Here is a 16,132-nt window from a genome sequence, read left to right on the forward strand (position 1 = left end):
ACGCAAACACACCTTACACCAGTACTTCTCAAATATTTGCTGTTACGCCCCCCTATTCTCCACCGTGACTATAAATAGTATCATTTGTCTATAAAGTTGTTATAAGTACACCTCTGCATCTATTGTTGGCCAAATTGATATCATTTACATCGTCTATATTGTGCAAACACACCTTACACCAGTACTTCTCAAATATTTGCTGTTACGCCCCCCTATTCTCCACCGTGACTATAAATAGTATCATTTGTCTATAAAGTTGTTATAAGTACACCTCTGCATGTATTGTTGGCCAAATTGATATCATTTACATCGTCTATATTGTGCAAACACACCTTACACCAGTACTTCTCAAATATTTGCTGTTACGCCCCCCTATTCTCCACCGTGACTATAAATATAATAATTTGTCTATAAAGTTGTTATAAGTACACTTTTGCATATATTGCCGGCCAAATTGATATCATTTACATCGTCTATATTGTGCAAACACACCTTACACCAGTACTTCTCAAATATTTGCTGTTACGCCCCCCTATTCTCCACCGTGACTATAAATAGTATCATTTGTCTATAAAGTTGTTATAAGTACACCTCTGCATCTATTGCCGGCCAAATCGATATCATTTACATCGTCTATATTGTGCAAACACACCTTACACCAGTACTTTTCAAATATTTCCTGTTACGCCCCCCTATTCTTTACCGTGACTATAAATAGTAACATTTGTCTATAAAGTAGTTATAAGTACACTTTTGCATCTATTGTTGGCCAAATTGATATCATTTACATCGTCTATATTGTGCAAACACACCTTACACCAGTACTTCTCAAATATTTGCTGTTACGCCCCCCTATTCTCCACCGTGACTATAAATAGTATCATTTGTCTATAAAGTTGTTATAAGTACACTTTTGCATCTATTGCCGGCCAAATTGATATCATTTACATCGTCTATATTGTGCAAACACACCTTACACCAGTACTTCTCAAATATTTGCTGTTACGCCCCCCTATTCTCCACCGTGACTATAAATAGTATCATTTGTCTATAAAGTTGTTATAAGTACACCTCTGCATCTATTGTTGGCCAAATTGATATCATTTACATCGTCTATATTGCGCAAACACACCTTACACCAGTACTTCTCAAATATTTCCTGTTACGCCCCCCTATTCTCCACCGTGACTATAAATAGTATCATTTGTCTATAAAGTTGTTATAAGTACACTTTTGCATCTATTGTCGGCCAAATTGATATCATTTACATCGTCTATATTGTGCAAACACACCTTACACCAGTACTTCTCAAATATTTTCTGTTACGCCCCCCTATTCTCCACCGTGACTATAAATAGTATAATTTGTCTATAAAGTTGTTATAAGTACACCTCTGCATCTATTGCCGGCCAAATTGATATCATTTACATCGTCTATATTGTGCAAACACACCTTACACCAGTACTTCTCAAATATTTGCTGTTACGCCCCCCCTATTCTCCACCGTGACTATAAATAGTATCATTTGTCTATAAAGTTGTTATAAGTACACCTCTGCATCTATTGTCGGCCAAATTGATATCATTTACATCGTCTATATTGTGCAAACACACCTTACACCAGTACTTCTCAAATATTTGCTGTTACGCCCCCCTATTCTCCACCGTGACTATAAATAGTATCATTTGTCTATAAAGTTGTTATAAGTACACCTCTGCATCTATTGTTGGCCAAATTGATATCATTTACATCGTCTATATTGCGCAAACACACCTTACACCAGTACTTCTCAAATATTTGCTGTTACGCCCCCCTATTCTCCACCGTGACTATAAATAGTATCATTTGTCTATAAAGTTGTTATAAGTACACCTCTGCATCTATTGTTGGCCAAATTGATATCATTTACATCGTCTATATTGCGCAAACACACCTTACACCAGTACTTCTCAAATATTTGCTGTTACGCCCCCCTATTCTCCACCGTGACTATAAATAGTGTCATTTGTCTATAAAGTAGTTATAAGTACACTTTTGCATCTATTGTCGGCCAAATTGATATCATTTACATCGTCTATATTGTGCAAACACACCTTACACCAGTACTTCTCAAATATTTGCTGTTACGCCCCCCTATTCTCCACCGTGACTATAAATAGTATCATTTGTCTATAAAGTAGTTATAAGTACACCTCTGCATCTATTGTTGGCCAAATTGATATCATTTACATCGTCTATATTGTGCAAACACACCTTACACCAGTACTTCTCAAATATTTGCTGTTACGCCCCCCTATTCTCCACCGTGACTATAAATAGTATCATTTGTCTATAAAGTTGTTATAAGTACACCTCTGCATCTATTGTTGGCCAAATTGATATCATTTACATCGTCTATATTGCGCAAACACACCTTACACCAGTACTTCTCAAATATTTGCTGTTACGCCCCCCTATTCTCCACCGTGACTATAAATAGTATCATTTGTCTATAAAGTTGTTATAAGTACACCTCTGCATCTATTGTTGGCCAAATTGATATCATTTACATCGTCTATTTTGTGCAAACACACCTTACACCAGTACTTCTCAAATATTTGCTGTTACGCCCCCCTATTCTCCACCGTGACTATAAATAGTATCATTTGTCTATAAAGTAGTTATAAGTACACTTTTGCATCTATTGTTGGCCAAATTGATATCATTTACATCGTCTATATTGTGCAAACACACCTTACACCAGTACTTCTCAAATATTTGCTGTTACGCCCCCCTATTATCCACCGTGACTATAAATAGTATCATTTGTCTATAAAGTTGTTATAAGTACACCTCTGCATCTATTGTTGGCCAAATTGATATCATTTACATCGTCTATATTGTGCAAACACACCTTACACCAGTACTTCTCAAATATTTGCTGTTACGCCCCCCTATTCTCCACTGTGACTATAAATAGTATCATTTGTCTATAAAGTTGTTATAAGTACACCTCTGCATCTATTGTTGGCCAAATTGATATCATTTACATCGTCTATATTGTGCAAACACACCTTACACCAGTACTTCTCAAATATTTGCTGTTACGCCCCCCTATTCTCCACCGTGACTATAAATAGTATCATTTGTCTATAAAGTTGTTATAAGTACACCTCTGCATCTATTGTTGGCCAAATTGATATCATTTACATCGTCTATATTGCGCAAACACACCTTACACCAGTACTTCTCAAATATTTACTGTTACGCCCCCCTATTCTCCACCGTGACTATAAATAGTATCATTTGTCTATAAAGTAGTTATAAGTACACCTCTGCATCTATTGTTGGCCAAATTGATATCATTTACATCGTCTATATTGTGCAAACACACCTTACACCAGTACTTCTCAAATATTTGCTGTTACGCCCCCCTATTCTCCACCGTGACTATAAATAGTATCATTTGTCTATAAAGTAGTTATAAGTACACCTCTGCATCTATTGTCGGCCAAATTGATATAATTTACATCGTCTATATTGTGCAAACACACCTTACACCAGTACTTCTCAAATATTTGCTGTTACGCCCCCCTATTCTCCACCGTGACTATAAATAGTATCATTTGTCTATAAAGTTGTTATAAGTACACCTCTGCATCTATTGTTGGCCAAATTGATATCATTTACATCGTCTATATTGTGCAAACACACCTTACACCAGTACTTCTCAAATATTTGCTGTTACGCCCGCCTATTCTCCACCGTGACTATAAATAGTATCATTTGTCTATAAAGTTGTTATAAGTACACTTTTGCATCTATTGCCGGCCAAATTGATATCATTTACATCGTCTATATTGTGCAAACACACCTTACACCAGTACTTCTCAAATATTTGCTGTTACGCCCCCCTATTCTCCACCGTGACTATAAATAGTATCATTTGTCTATAAAGTTGTTATAAGTACACTTTTGCATCTATTGCCAAATTGATATCATTTACATCGTCTATATTGTGCAAACACACCTTACACCAGTACTTCTCAAATATTTCCTGTTACGCCCCCCTATTCTCCACCGTGACTATAAATAGTATCATTTGTCTATAAAGTTGTTATAAGTACACCTCTGCATCTATTGCCGGCCAAATTGATATCATTTACATCGTCTATATTGTGCAAACACACCTTACACCAGTACTTCTCAAATATTTGCTGTTACGCCCCCCTATTCTCCACCGTGACTATAAATAGTATCATTTGTCTATAAAGTTGTTATAAGTACACCTCTGCATCTATTGTTGGCCAAATTGATATCATTTACATCGTCTATATTGTGCAAACACACCTTACACCAGTACTTCTCAAATATTTGCTGTTACGCCCCCCTATTCTCCACCGTGACTATAAATAGTATCATTTGTCTATAAAGTTGTTATAAGTACACTTTTGCATCTATTGTTGGCCAAATTGATATCATTTACATCGTCTATATTGCGCAAACACACCTTACACCAGTACTTCTCAAATATTTGCTGTTACGCCCCCCTATTCTCCACCGTGACTATAAATAGTATCATTTGTCTATAAAGTAGTTATAAGTACACCTCTGCATCTATTGTTGGCCAAATTGATATCATTTACATCGTCTATATTGTGCAAACACACCTTACACCAGTACTTCTCAAATATTTGCTGTTACGCCCCCCTATTCTCCACCGTGACTATAAATAGTATCATTTGTCTATAAAGTTGTTATAAGTACACCTCTGCATCTATTGTTGGCCAAATTGATATCATTTACATCGTCTATATTGCGCAAACACACCTTACACCAGTACTTCTCAAATATTTACTGTTACGCCCCCCTATTCTCCACCGTGACTATAAATAGTATCATTTGTCTATAAAGTAGTTATAAGTACACCTCTGCATCTATTGTTGGCCAAATTGATATCATTTACATCGTCTATATTGTGCAAACACACCTTACACCAGTACTTCTCAAATATTTGCTGTTACGCCCCCCTATTCTCCACCGTGACTATAAATAGTATCATTTGTCTATAAAGTTGTTATAAGTACACCTCTGCATCTATTGTTGGCCAAATTGATATCATTTACATCGTCTATATTGCGCAAACACACCTTACACCAGTACTTCTCAAATATTTGCTGTTACGCCCGCCTATTCTCCACCGTGACTATAAATAGTATCATTTGTCTATAAAGTTGTTATAAGTACACTTTTGCATCTATTGCCGGCCAAATTGATATCATTTACATCGTCTATATTGTGCAAACACACCTTACACCAGTACTTCTCAAATATTTGCTGTTACGCCCCCCTATTCTCCACCGTGACTATAAATAGTATCATTTGTCTATAAAGTTGTTATAAGTACACTTTTGCATCTATTGTTGGCCAAATTGATATCATTTACATCGTCTATATTGCGCAAACACACCTTACACCAGTACTTCTCAAATATTTGCTGTTACGCCCCCCTATTCTCCACCGTGACTATAAATAGTATCATTTGTCTATAAAGTAGTTGTACACCTCTGCATCTATTGTTGGCCAAATTGATATCATTTACATCGTCTATATTGTGCAAACACACCTTACACCAGTACTTCTCAAATATTTGCTGTTACGCCCCCCTATTCTCCACCGTGACTATAAATAGTATCATTTGTCTATAAAGTTGTTATAAGTACACCTCTGCATCTATTGTTGGCCAAATTGATATCATTTACATCGTCTATATTGCGCAAACACACCTTACACCAGTACTTCTCAAATATTTACTGTTACGCCCCCCTATTCTCCACCGTGACTATAAATAGTATCATTTGTCTATAAAGTAGTTATAAGTACACCTCTGCATCTATTGTTGGCCAAATTGATATCATTTACATCGTCTATATTGTGCAAACACACCTTACACCAGTACTTCTCAAATATTTGCTGTTACGCCCCCCTATTCTCCACCGTGACTATAAATAGTATCATTTGTCTATAAAGTAGTTATAAGTACACCTCTGCATCTATTGTCGGCCAAATTGATATAATTTACATCGTCTATATTGTGCAAACACACCTTACACCAGTACTTCTCAAATATTTGCTGTTACGCCCCCCTATTCTCCACCGTGACTATAAATAGTATCATTTGTCTATAAAGTTGTTATAAGTACACCTCTGCATCTATTGTTGGCCAAATTGATATCATTTACATCGTCTATATTGCGCAAACACACCTTACACCAGTACTTCTCAAATATTTGCTGTTACGCCCGCCTATTCTCCACCGTGACTATAAATAGTATCATTTGTCTATAAAGTTGTTATAAGTACACTTTTGCATCTATTGCCGGCCAAATTGATATCATTTACATCGTCTATATTGTGCAAACACACCTTACACCAGTACTTCTCAAATATTTGCTGTTACGCCCCCCTATTCTCCACCGTGACTATAAATAGTATCATTTGTCTATAAAGTTGTTATAAGTACACTTTTGCATCTATTGCCAAATTGATATCATTTACATCGTCTATATTGTGCAAACACACCTTACACCAGTACTTCTCAAATATTTCCTGTTACGCCCCCCTATTCTCCACCGTGACTATAAATAGTATCATTTGTCTATAAAGTTGTTATAAGTACACCTCTGCATCTATTGCCGGCCAAATTGATATCATTTACATCGTCTATATTGTGCAAACACACCTTACACCAGTACTTCTCAAATATTTGCTGTTACGCCCCCCTATTCTCCACCGTGACTATAAATAGTATCATTTGTCTATAAAGTTGTTATAAGTACACTTTTGCATCTATTGTTGGCCAAATTGATATCATTTACATCGTCTATATTGTGCAAACACACCTTACACCAGTACTTCTCAAATATTTGCTGTTACGCCCCCCTATTCTCCACCGTGACTATAAATATAATAATTTGTCTATAAAGTTGTTATAAGTACACTTTTGCATCTATTGCCGGCCAAATTGATATCATTTACATCGTCTATATTGTGCAAACACACCTTACACCAGTACTTCTCAAATATTTGCTGTTACGCCCCCCTATTCTCCACCGTGACTATAAATAGTATCATTTGTCTATAAAGTTGTTATAAGTACACCTCTGCATCTATTGCCGGCCAAATTGATATCATTTACATCGTCTATATTGCGCAAACACACCTTACACCAGTACTTCTGAAATATTTGCTGTTACGCCCCCCTATTCTCCACCGTGACTATAAATAGTATCATTTGTCTATAAAGTAGTTATAAGTACACCTCTGCATTACATTGTTAAAGGAAACAACACAGTGGTCTTTCCTCGTCTCCCAGCGTGGTTACAGTGACAGGTGTAATATAATATATAAACTAGCATGTTCCCCGAAGTCGCACCGTGCCCGCCCCACTATTTGAGAAGGACTGCCTACACACACAGCACAGTGCCTATTGTCAAATCTGATTCAAGAGACTGTTTATTGCACAAGACACTTTCAACAATTTGGTGTTTAATACTGACTGACAAACGATGTCACTTCTGTATTGAAATGTAACGTGTGCTCATTAAGATGTGTTGTATGTACCGCCATGTAAACAAATGTCTTCCTCTCATATTTTGGCTCTGTCCAGACCTTTCTTGGCAGGGTTAGGATACTGGGGGTTCTCAATGACCCCCTCTCCGAACTTGAGTTCCAAGAAGGCGCGGTGGTTGTTGGGTACGTAGGCGGCGGCGCCCGCGAACAGCATGGGCACGAGCGGCTGCAGGAAGTGCTCGGGGAACTCTACGTCCTGCTTGTGCTCGGTCCACGTGTCTTTGGTCATGACGCCGTTGCGGGGGTAGAAGGGCCACAGGTCCACGTGCAGGTGGTTGGCCTCGCTGTACTGCACCCGGTAGAAGTCGCCCTCCACCGCGCGTTCCCACACGTAGCCGTTGGCGTCCACCAGAGAGCCGGAGTCCAGGTTCTTCAGGTGATCACAGTTGGGGATGTCCTCCAGGTAGATGCCCAGGTCCACGTCGTAGTCCCACGGGATGATGTCCTGGTGGCGGACGGCCCCCAGCAGGGTCCCGCCTTCCAGCCAGTAGCGCACCCCGGAGCTCTCCAGGATGTTGATGACGTATTTGGCGGTTTCTCGGAGAGCCCGCAGACAACAAGGTGGCGTCCATCGATCCAGGTAGAGGTAATCCGGGGTGTCGTCCTGCACCGTGCCGAAGCAGCGAGGCGTCTCTTTGCCGCAGCCGTGCCACTGCTCCTTCCCGTCAGGCAGCAGGAGACGCTTCACGCCGAAGCTCCTCATCATCTTCCCCGTGGCCTCCTTCAGGCGGGTGTCGGCCTTCCACTGGTTGTGAGCCGAGCTGAAGAGGGGCCGGCGGTTGGTGGAGAAACACGGACTCTCCAGAAGTTTCACCTTCCAGCCCCGGAGAGCGGTCTGGATGAAGAGCGAGGAGAAAAGCGGCCTCCCAAGCGGTACAGAGAGATTAAAAAGATCCTCCGTGCGGATGAGGACCACGGCATCTCCTTGCAAGGCCGTGCACACGCTCCCGCTGCTTCCCGACGCAGCTGTGGAGTAAGAAGCGGTCCACTCTCGCAGGTTCACCCGCAGGTGGAGACACTGCACGGCCGAGCGAGTCAGCACGGGCGACGCCACCAGCCTCACCGGGCCGCCGCCTTCGCCTTCCAGCTCCTTAATCAGCCTCTCCATGAGCCGGGGCGGATCCAGCTCCACCCCGTCAGGAAGCAGGAGCACAAACTCCGTCTGGACGTGGAACTCGGGCCTGTGAGCTTGCGGCGGCTGATCTGGACTCGGCGAGAGCACAAGAAGCCGAGCGCCATCGGGGAGCACCAGAGGCGGGTATGGAGGCGCGTCAGCCACCACCAGGAAAGGAAGTTCCGGCCGTTGTCTTAAGAAGGAAGTCGCCGCATCCTGAACATAATTCTCGAAGTTCTCAAACTCCCTAAGGAGCACCGTCACGCGGGGGGCGCGGCTGCGAGCCACCACCGGGGCCCCTATGGGCTCACCTCCAGGCCCTATGCCCGCCTCCAGTAAGGCGGCCTTCCTGGTGCCCCTGCCCTGTTCCTTCCTCTTCTCAATCATCTGCTGCTGGGCCCGGGACACATAGTAGAGGATCAGGAGGTTGATGAGGATGGCTCCAGTTAACACGCCTTGGCATAAAGTGATGCGCATGGCCACTCAGGTGAGTAGAATGCGTTTGAATAAAAGGAAATCAAACCTCACCCCGCTGGTGCCACACGACCGGACGTGAGGTCAGTGCTGTAAAAGAGGAAAAGCAAGGGTTATTTTTTATCGATTATGTTAGCACACTCACAATACGCGATATATGTACATTCACACTAGTGATGGGTCCGGCAACACCGATGCATCGGCGCATGCGTCGAGCTCATAGAGCAAAACCCTGTGTCGGTGCGCGTACCGCTTTTAGAAAGTCACGTGACCGATCAGGAGCTGTTTCGGTCACGTGACCGATTCGCGAACTGTGTTGCACTGACGCCTCCTCTGTGCCCTGTGAGCTGGTCTTTTCTACAGACGGAGAAATAATAACTAAGAAGAGAAATCGTCTAAAATTGAATACGTTGGAAAAACTGTTTTTTTAAAAAATAAAAATGTGTAAAAAAATACATTCCCAGTCCACAAGCATCCTCATTCACAACACATTCTCTTAGATTTCCATGTTATGATACATGTTCACATTATTTAATGACTATCTAAAAAAGATAAAAATATATTTTTATTTAAATTAAGATATGAAATAATCCTAAATTAAATATTATATTATTGTATATACTAGGTCAGGGGTCGGCAACCCGCGGCTCTAGAGCCGCATGCGGCTCTTTAGCGCCGCCCTAGTGGCTCTCAGGAGCTTTTTAAAAAATGTATGAAAAATGGAAAAAGATGAGGAAAAAAAAAAGTTTTTGTTTTAATATGGTTTCCGTAGGAGGACAAACATGACGCAAACCTCCCTAATTGTTATAAAGCACACTGTTTATATTAAACATGCTTCACTGATTCGAGTATTTGGCGAGCGACGTTTTGTCCTACTAATTTTGGCGGTCCTTGAACTCACCGTAGTTTGTTTACAAGTATAACTTTCTCCGACTTTCTAGGACGTGTTTTATGCCACTTCTTTTTCAGTCTCATTCTGTCCACCACACTTTTAACGTTGTGCGTGAATGCACAAAGGTGAGTTTTGTTGATGTTATTGACTTGTGTGGAGTGCTAATCAGACATATTTGGTCAGTGCATGACTGCAAGCTAATCGATGCTAACATGCTATTTACGCTAGCTATATGTACACATTGCAGCATTATGCCTCATTTGTAGCTATATTTGAGGTCATTTAGTTTCCTTTAAGTCATCTTAATTCAATTTATATCTCATGACACACTATCTGTATGTAATATGGCTTTTAATTTTTTGCGGCTCCAGACAGATTTGTTTTTGTATTTTTGGTCCAATATGGCTCTTTCAACATTTTGGGTTGCCGACCCCTGTACTAGGTCATAAAATCAGTGTCAGTTGAGTCGGTCCATAGGTTGCCTGTAGGGATTTTTAATGTCCAGCAGATGTCAGTATTTAGTGACACAGTATCAATACAGTTTTGCAATGTGTCGAAACGCTTCATGACGCCTCATCAACCCATCACTAATTCACACACTGCTTGTAAATTTGGAGCAAATCGATCATAACTCACCAAATCATATTTCCTCACGTCATCCCGTATTCATATACATCAGCATCACCACTGCACTATGTTTGGGCTTCCATCTTGTCATTTTAATCCGGTAAAAAATGAAACTGCATCGTGGACTAATGCCAAATACATAAATGTAACATGTGGTCAGACATGTTGGGAAGGCGAAGTTTACACAAACTGGGATCTGTTGATCGTGCTGCGCACTACGCTAACAGGCTGCTCGTCTGGATGCAGCGAATAAGACCACATCCGGGTCGAGGCACTAACTTCCGGCGCTAGCTCATTAAAATAAAGGCTCAGGCCTGAGCCAACACCATAGACATCTTATAAGTAGACGCAGCATCGAGCGCTACTGCCTACTGGCGCTGACGAGACGCGGGGCCGCCATCTTGGAGTGGTGATCCGCTCCACTCAGTGCAATTCATTTGGCAGGAGCAATGAATTGTCAGCGCATTTAATTCATTTTACCTCACTGAATACCACTGATTTTCACACGTTTTTTTGTCATACGTGTAGCTATGATAAAGGACACATGTTTTGGCGTGTTTTTATTATTCATAGTTTCCTTAACAGTAATAGAGTATTCTTATATGCTATAAGTGACCAGACGTCCGAGATCAAAACTGGGAATATAATCCCAGAGAAGGGGAAAAAAACGGTCAGCTATTTTTAAGTTCAAGAAACAATATGATTAAGTTATATATACATGCGTACATTAGATATCTATATATCTTAGGGACCTATAGACTGTATCTCTGTTGCTGCAGCAGCAGCGAGTTTATTCTGTCATGACACTTTGTGTTGATATTTTGTTGGCTTTTACAATCTTTATTTTTATCATTTATTTCAACTTTTTGTTATTCAAGTATGACATTTTTAGAATGTATTAATTTCATTGACAAGCAATTCTATTCTACCCACAAGGGTGTGTGATTCCACCCAATCAACCATAGATCTCATTCTCACTTCAGACCGGCCTAAAATAAAAAATAGTGGGGTCATGATCTGTGGTCTTGGCGACCACTATCTAACCTTCTGCACCCGCAAAATAGCTAAACCTAAAGCCAATGGCCACATAACAGCCCAATCCAGATCCCTCAAAAAATACTCCAATGACAATTTCAATTTAAAATTAGATGAGTGGGACTGGTCCCCTGTGCTCGCGAGCAACCTGGTCGATGTTGCTTGGGATCGCTTCAAAACGGCGTTCCTAAAGATACTAAATGACATGGCTCCCGTGAAAACAGTCAGGATCAAAGCCCGCTCGGAACCATGGATGAATCCGGACCTATTAGCTGCCATAAAAGACAGAGACAGGAAATACTCTGAATACCAAAAATGTAAAACAGAAGTAGATAAACAACCCAATAATATCAACCTCAAATTATTCCTTTCAACTCTCAAAAAGCAATGCAATAAATTAAGAAATAAGTCAACCAACCTGACTAAACCCTTAAAAAAAATTACATTAACGACAAAATAGAGGAAAACACAAATAAGCCACGTGAGCTCTGGAAAATTCTCAACAACCAGCTTCCTGGTTGCAGCCAGAAACTTAAAACAAGACTCACCAACATCAGCATCAAGGAGGGTGACTCCCTCATTACAGACAAAATGGAGGTAGCTAGCAGACTTAACATCTTTTTCACCAGCATAGCCGCAACTCTTGTCAACAAGCTGTCCCACCACTCTGGTCGCTTTGGTGTAGAACACATTAAAGCCTTCTACAGAAAGCTAGGAGTATCCAACGATGATTTCAAATTAGAAATGGTCACAGCTGATGAGGTGTTTAAAAAATTGAGCGCGCTCCACCCTAACAAGGCCACCGGCCTTGATAATATTCCCTCCAGATTCCTCAGGGACTCTGCCTCCATCATTGCCCCGATCATCACGCACATAATAAACCTATCAATTACACAAGGCCAAGTACCAAAAGATTTTAAGATTGCAAGAGTAACTCCCCTTTTTAAAAAAGGAAGCAAATTGGAACCTGGCAACTACCGACCTGTTTCTATTCTCAGTTCCATTTCGAAAGTAATGGAAAAAATTGTTTATGAACAGGTCGATAGTTACCTTGCCACTAATAAACTCATGTACAAATTCCAATCCGGCTTCAGAACTAACCACTCCACTGACACATGCCTTCTCTATCTGACCGACCACATCAAACATGAGGTGGACGCAGGCAAATACTGCGGCATGGTCATGCTGGACCTTCAGAAGGCCTTTGACACCGTTAACCATGCTATACTGCAGACCTGGGCATTCTGCGGCCCGCGGGCCGCATCCGGCCCTTTGTGCGTCCCTGTCCGGCCCGCGTGAGGCCAATTATAAATTACAAAATAAATTTTAAAAAGTATCTATGTCGAGTGTGCAATACAACGGTGCTGCTTTTGTTTTGAAAATCGTTATTTGTATTACTTCCGTGTGGACGTATGCGTGATTGTGAGTGAATGTGAACAACTGCAATTACAAAATAAAGTTGAAAAAACATCTATGTCCTGCGCGCAATACAACTGTGCTGCTTTTATTTTGAAAAGTATTATTTATGGGCGTGTGTCCGTGCGTAACCTGCGAGTGAAGGTGCACATGCAGCGACAAGTGATGCACGGTTTACACCCGAGACGCCAAAAAGAGAAAAGTTGATGAGGAATGCCGTGTTTTCAACAAGACATGAACTGCAAAGCAACGTCCCCTCACCTAAGGTGCGTGCCTGCGCAATTGCGCACTGCTCAAGCGTCTGCTGCGCGCAGCAAGTATATGCCGCGCACCAAATCAAATCCCATCTGAATTATAAACAAAATAAACATATTTATTCTATGGAATTTTGCAATGCAACTTTGAGTGACAGTGACAACAAGCGGCCCTAATGGTGTTCGTCAACACCGTTCAATTGAACACCGTTCAATTATTGTAACGTCTATCGAGATGCTTCGAGGACAGGAATTATATCGATCACTTTATTGAACAAAACTGTTTATATTCGGACATAACCACACCAAAAACATGAGTAAAACAATTCTATCTCGAAAAACTAGTCATTTTCTGCCGTACAAACCAGGCCAAAACCAACTTGTCATCTGTCACCAACACGCATAGCACTAAACCACTGGTGCGTTTAAGGCCACACAAAAAGTCGGACAACTCAAACACCACACAAAGTTACACTATGACTCCTCAGTCATACGTGTGCTTATTTTACTGTCATTTATTATTAATGTTAATTTATATATATTAGTCATGGAATGCTGTTACACACACTATGTTGAAGTATTACTATTATTATTATTATTACTATTTATCTTACGGTATATATCAAAAATAATATTGAGCAAAATTTAATTGAAATATTGTCGATGTGGCCCTCCAGCAGTGCTCGGGTAGCTCATGCGGCCCCCGGTAAAAATTAATTGCCCACCCCTGCTATACTGTGAGCTGTGGAGTCCCCCAAGGCAGTATATTGGGACCTTTAATGTTCCTAATATACATAAACGACATGTCATCGGCATGCGACTGTGAATTGTTCTTGTTTGCGGATGACTCTGCCCTGCTGGTATCCGGCAAGGACAAGTCACAGGTGGAGAAAATCCTCAGTGCTGAGCTCTGTAGAACTTGCACCTGGCTCGCTGACAACAAGCTATCCATACACTTGGGTAAAACAGAATCCATCCTGTTTGGGTCCCACATCAACCTCAAGAAAGTCAATGACTTCACCTTAAAAGTGGGTGACATTGTTATCACCAGGAAAGATGAGGTCACCGACCTAGGTTCCATTCTAGAGGCTAACCTTTCCTGTGATAAAATGGCAACCAAGGTAATCAAAAAGGTTAACCAACGAACGAGATTTATGTACAGAATCTCCTCTCTGGTCAACAAAAGCACCTTGAGGATTCTGGCGGGAACTCTCGTTCAACCCTTTTTCGATTACGCATGCACCTCCTGGTACCCTAGCACCTCCAAAACCCTCAAATCTAAACTCCAAACATCTCAGAACAAGCTAGTCAGGTTACTGCTAGACCTCCACCCCAGATCCCACCTCACTCCTACCCACTTCTCCAAAGTGGGCTGGCTCAAGGTGGAGGACAGAGTTAAACAACTTGCACTGAGCCTAGTCTATAAAATCCGCTACACCTCCCTGATACCGAAGTACATATCAAACTACTTCCTTAACGTAAATGACCGCCATAACCACAACACCAGGGGGAGCTCCACTAACCACGTTAAACCCAGATTCCGAACTAACAAAGGTCTTAACTCATTCTCTTTCTATGCCACATCAATGTGGAATGCGCTCCCAACAGGTATAAAAGAAAGGGCATCTCTATCCTCCTTCATAACCGCAATAAAAGTACACCTCCAGGCAGCTACAACCCTAAACTAACACCCTTCCAGATACTTTTTCTTATGCCTTCTGATCTCTCTCTCTGTCTCTCTGTCTCTCTGTCTCTCTGTCTCTCTGTCTCTCTGTCTCTCTGTCTCTCTGTCTCTCTCTCTCTGTCTCTCTGTCTCTGTCTCTGTCTCTCTGTCTCTCTCTGTCTGTCCACTACTTGATGTCCATATCCTACCCCCCCTCCACACCCCTGATTGTAAATAATGTAAATAATTCATTGTGATTATCTTGTGTGATGACTGTATTATGATGATAGTATATATGATAGTATATATCTGTATCATGAATCAATTTAAGTGGACCCCGACTTAAACAAGTTGAAAAACTTATTCGGGTGTTACCATTTAGTGGTCAATTGTACGGAATATGTACTTCACTGTGCAACCTACTAATAAAAGTCTCAATCAATCAATCAATCAATTATGGTCATACTCTTGTTTGCTAGCGGCTACGATTTCAGTACTATTGAAGATCTTTGCTCCTTCTCAACTCTTGTGATAATATTATTTTCACAAAATTAAGATTAAGATTAAAGATTAAAGTACCAATGATTGTCACACACACACTAGATGTGGTGAAATTTGTCCTCTGCATTTGTCCCATCCCCTTGGGGAGCAGTGGGCAGCAGCGGCGCCGCGCCCGGGAATCATTTTGGTGATTTAAATACAACCAATAGTACGTTAATGTTAAATCTTACTTGTGAAAAGTAATCCCCCAATTCCTATTTTCAACAATCCACTCTTTTGAGCAGGAAAACACTGAACACCAGCCCGACATCTTTGTTTTCTACCTGCCAACTGTCAGTTTAGGCTGCTGGCCGGCTCCTCAACACCACTTCAAGATGGCGGGCGAATTTCTCGCGTCACAGCAGCTAATGCTGCGTCTACCTATAAGATGTATATGGCCAACACCGTTAATGGTTGTAAAAATGTCATCACTGAATGCTTAAACAGTTTAATAGGGGGATGAGTGGTGCAACGTCTCTTGTTGGATCTGAATGTCATCCCAGCTT

The 16,132-nt window shown here is 41.1% G+C and overlaps 1 protein-coding gene across 7 annotated transcripts in view; it reads right to left on the bottom strand.

The window, feature by feature from the left end:
* Nucleotides 1-7,495: 7,495 nt before the first annotated feature.
* Nucleotides 7,496-16,132, bottom strand: part of fkrp (fukutin related protein) — a 43,050-nt gene continuing 34,413 nt past the window's right edge. For 6 of the 7 annotated variants that reach the window (XM_062060130.1, XM_062060131.1, XM_062060133.1 and 3 more), the window contains one exon: nt 7,496-9,289. In XM_062060130.1, coding sequence (XP_061916114.1) covers nt 7,628-9,202 — 1,575 coding nt within the window. In that variant the 5' untranslated portion in view covers nt 9,203-9,289 and the 3' untranslated portion in view covers nt 7,496-7,627. Of the gene's footprint in view, nt 9,290-10,727; nt 10,973-16,132 lie in introns of those variants that run through there. The other variant, XM_062060129.1, reaches the window with a different exon arrangement.

This window comes from Entelurus aequoreus, linkage group LG10 (genome assembly GCF_033978785.1).
Source record: "Entelurus aequoreus isolate RoL-2023_Sb linkage group LG10, RoL_Eaeq_v1.1, whole genome shotgun sequence".
Taxonomy (NCBI): Eukaryota; Metazoa; Chordata; class Actinopteri; order Syngnathiformes; family Syngnathidae; genus Entelurus; species Entelurus aequoreus.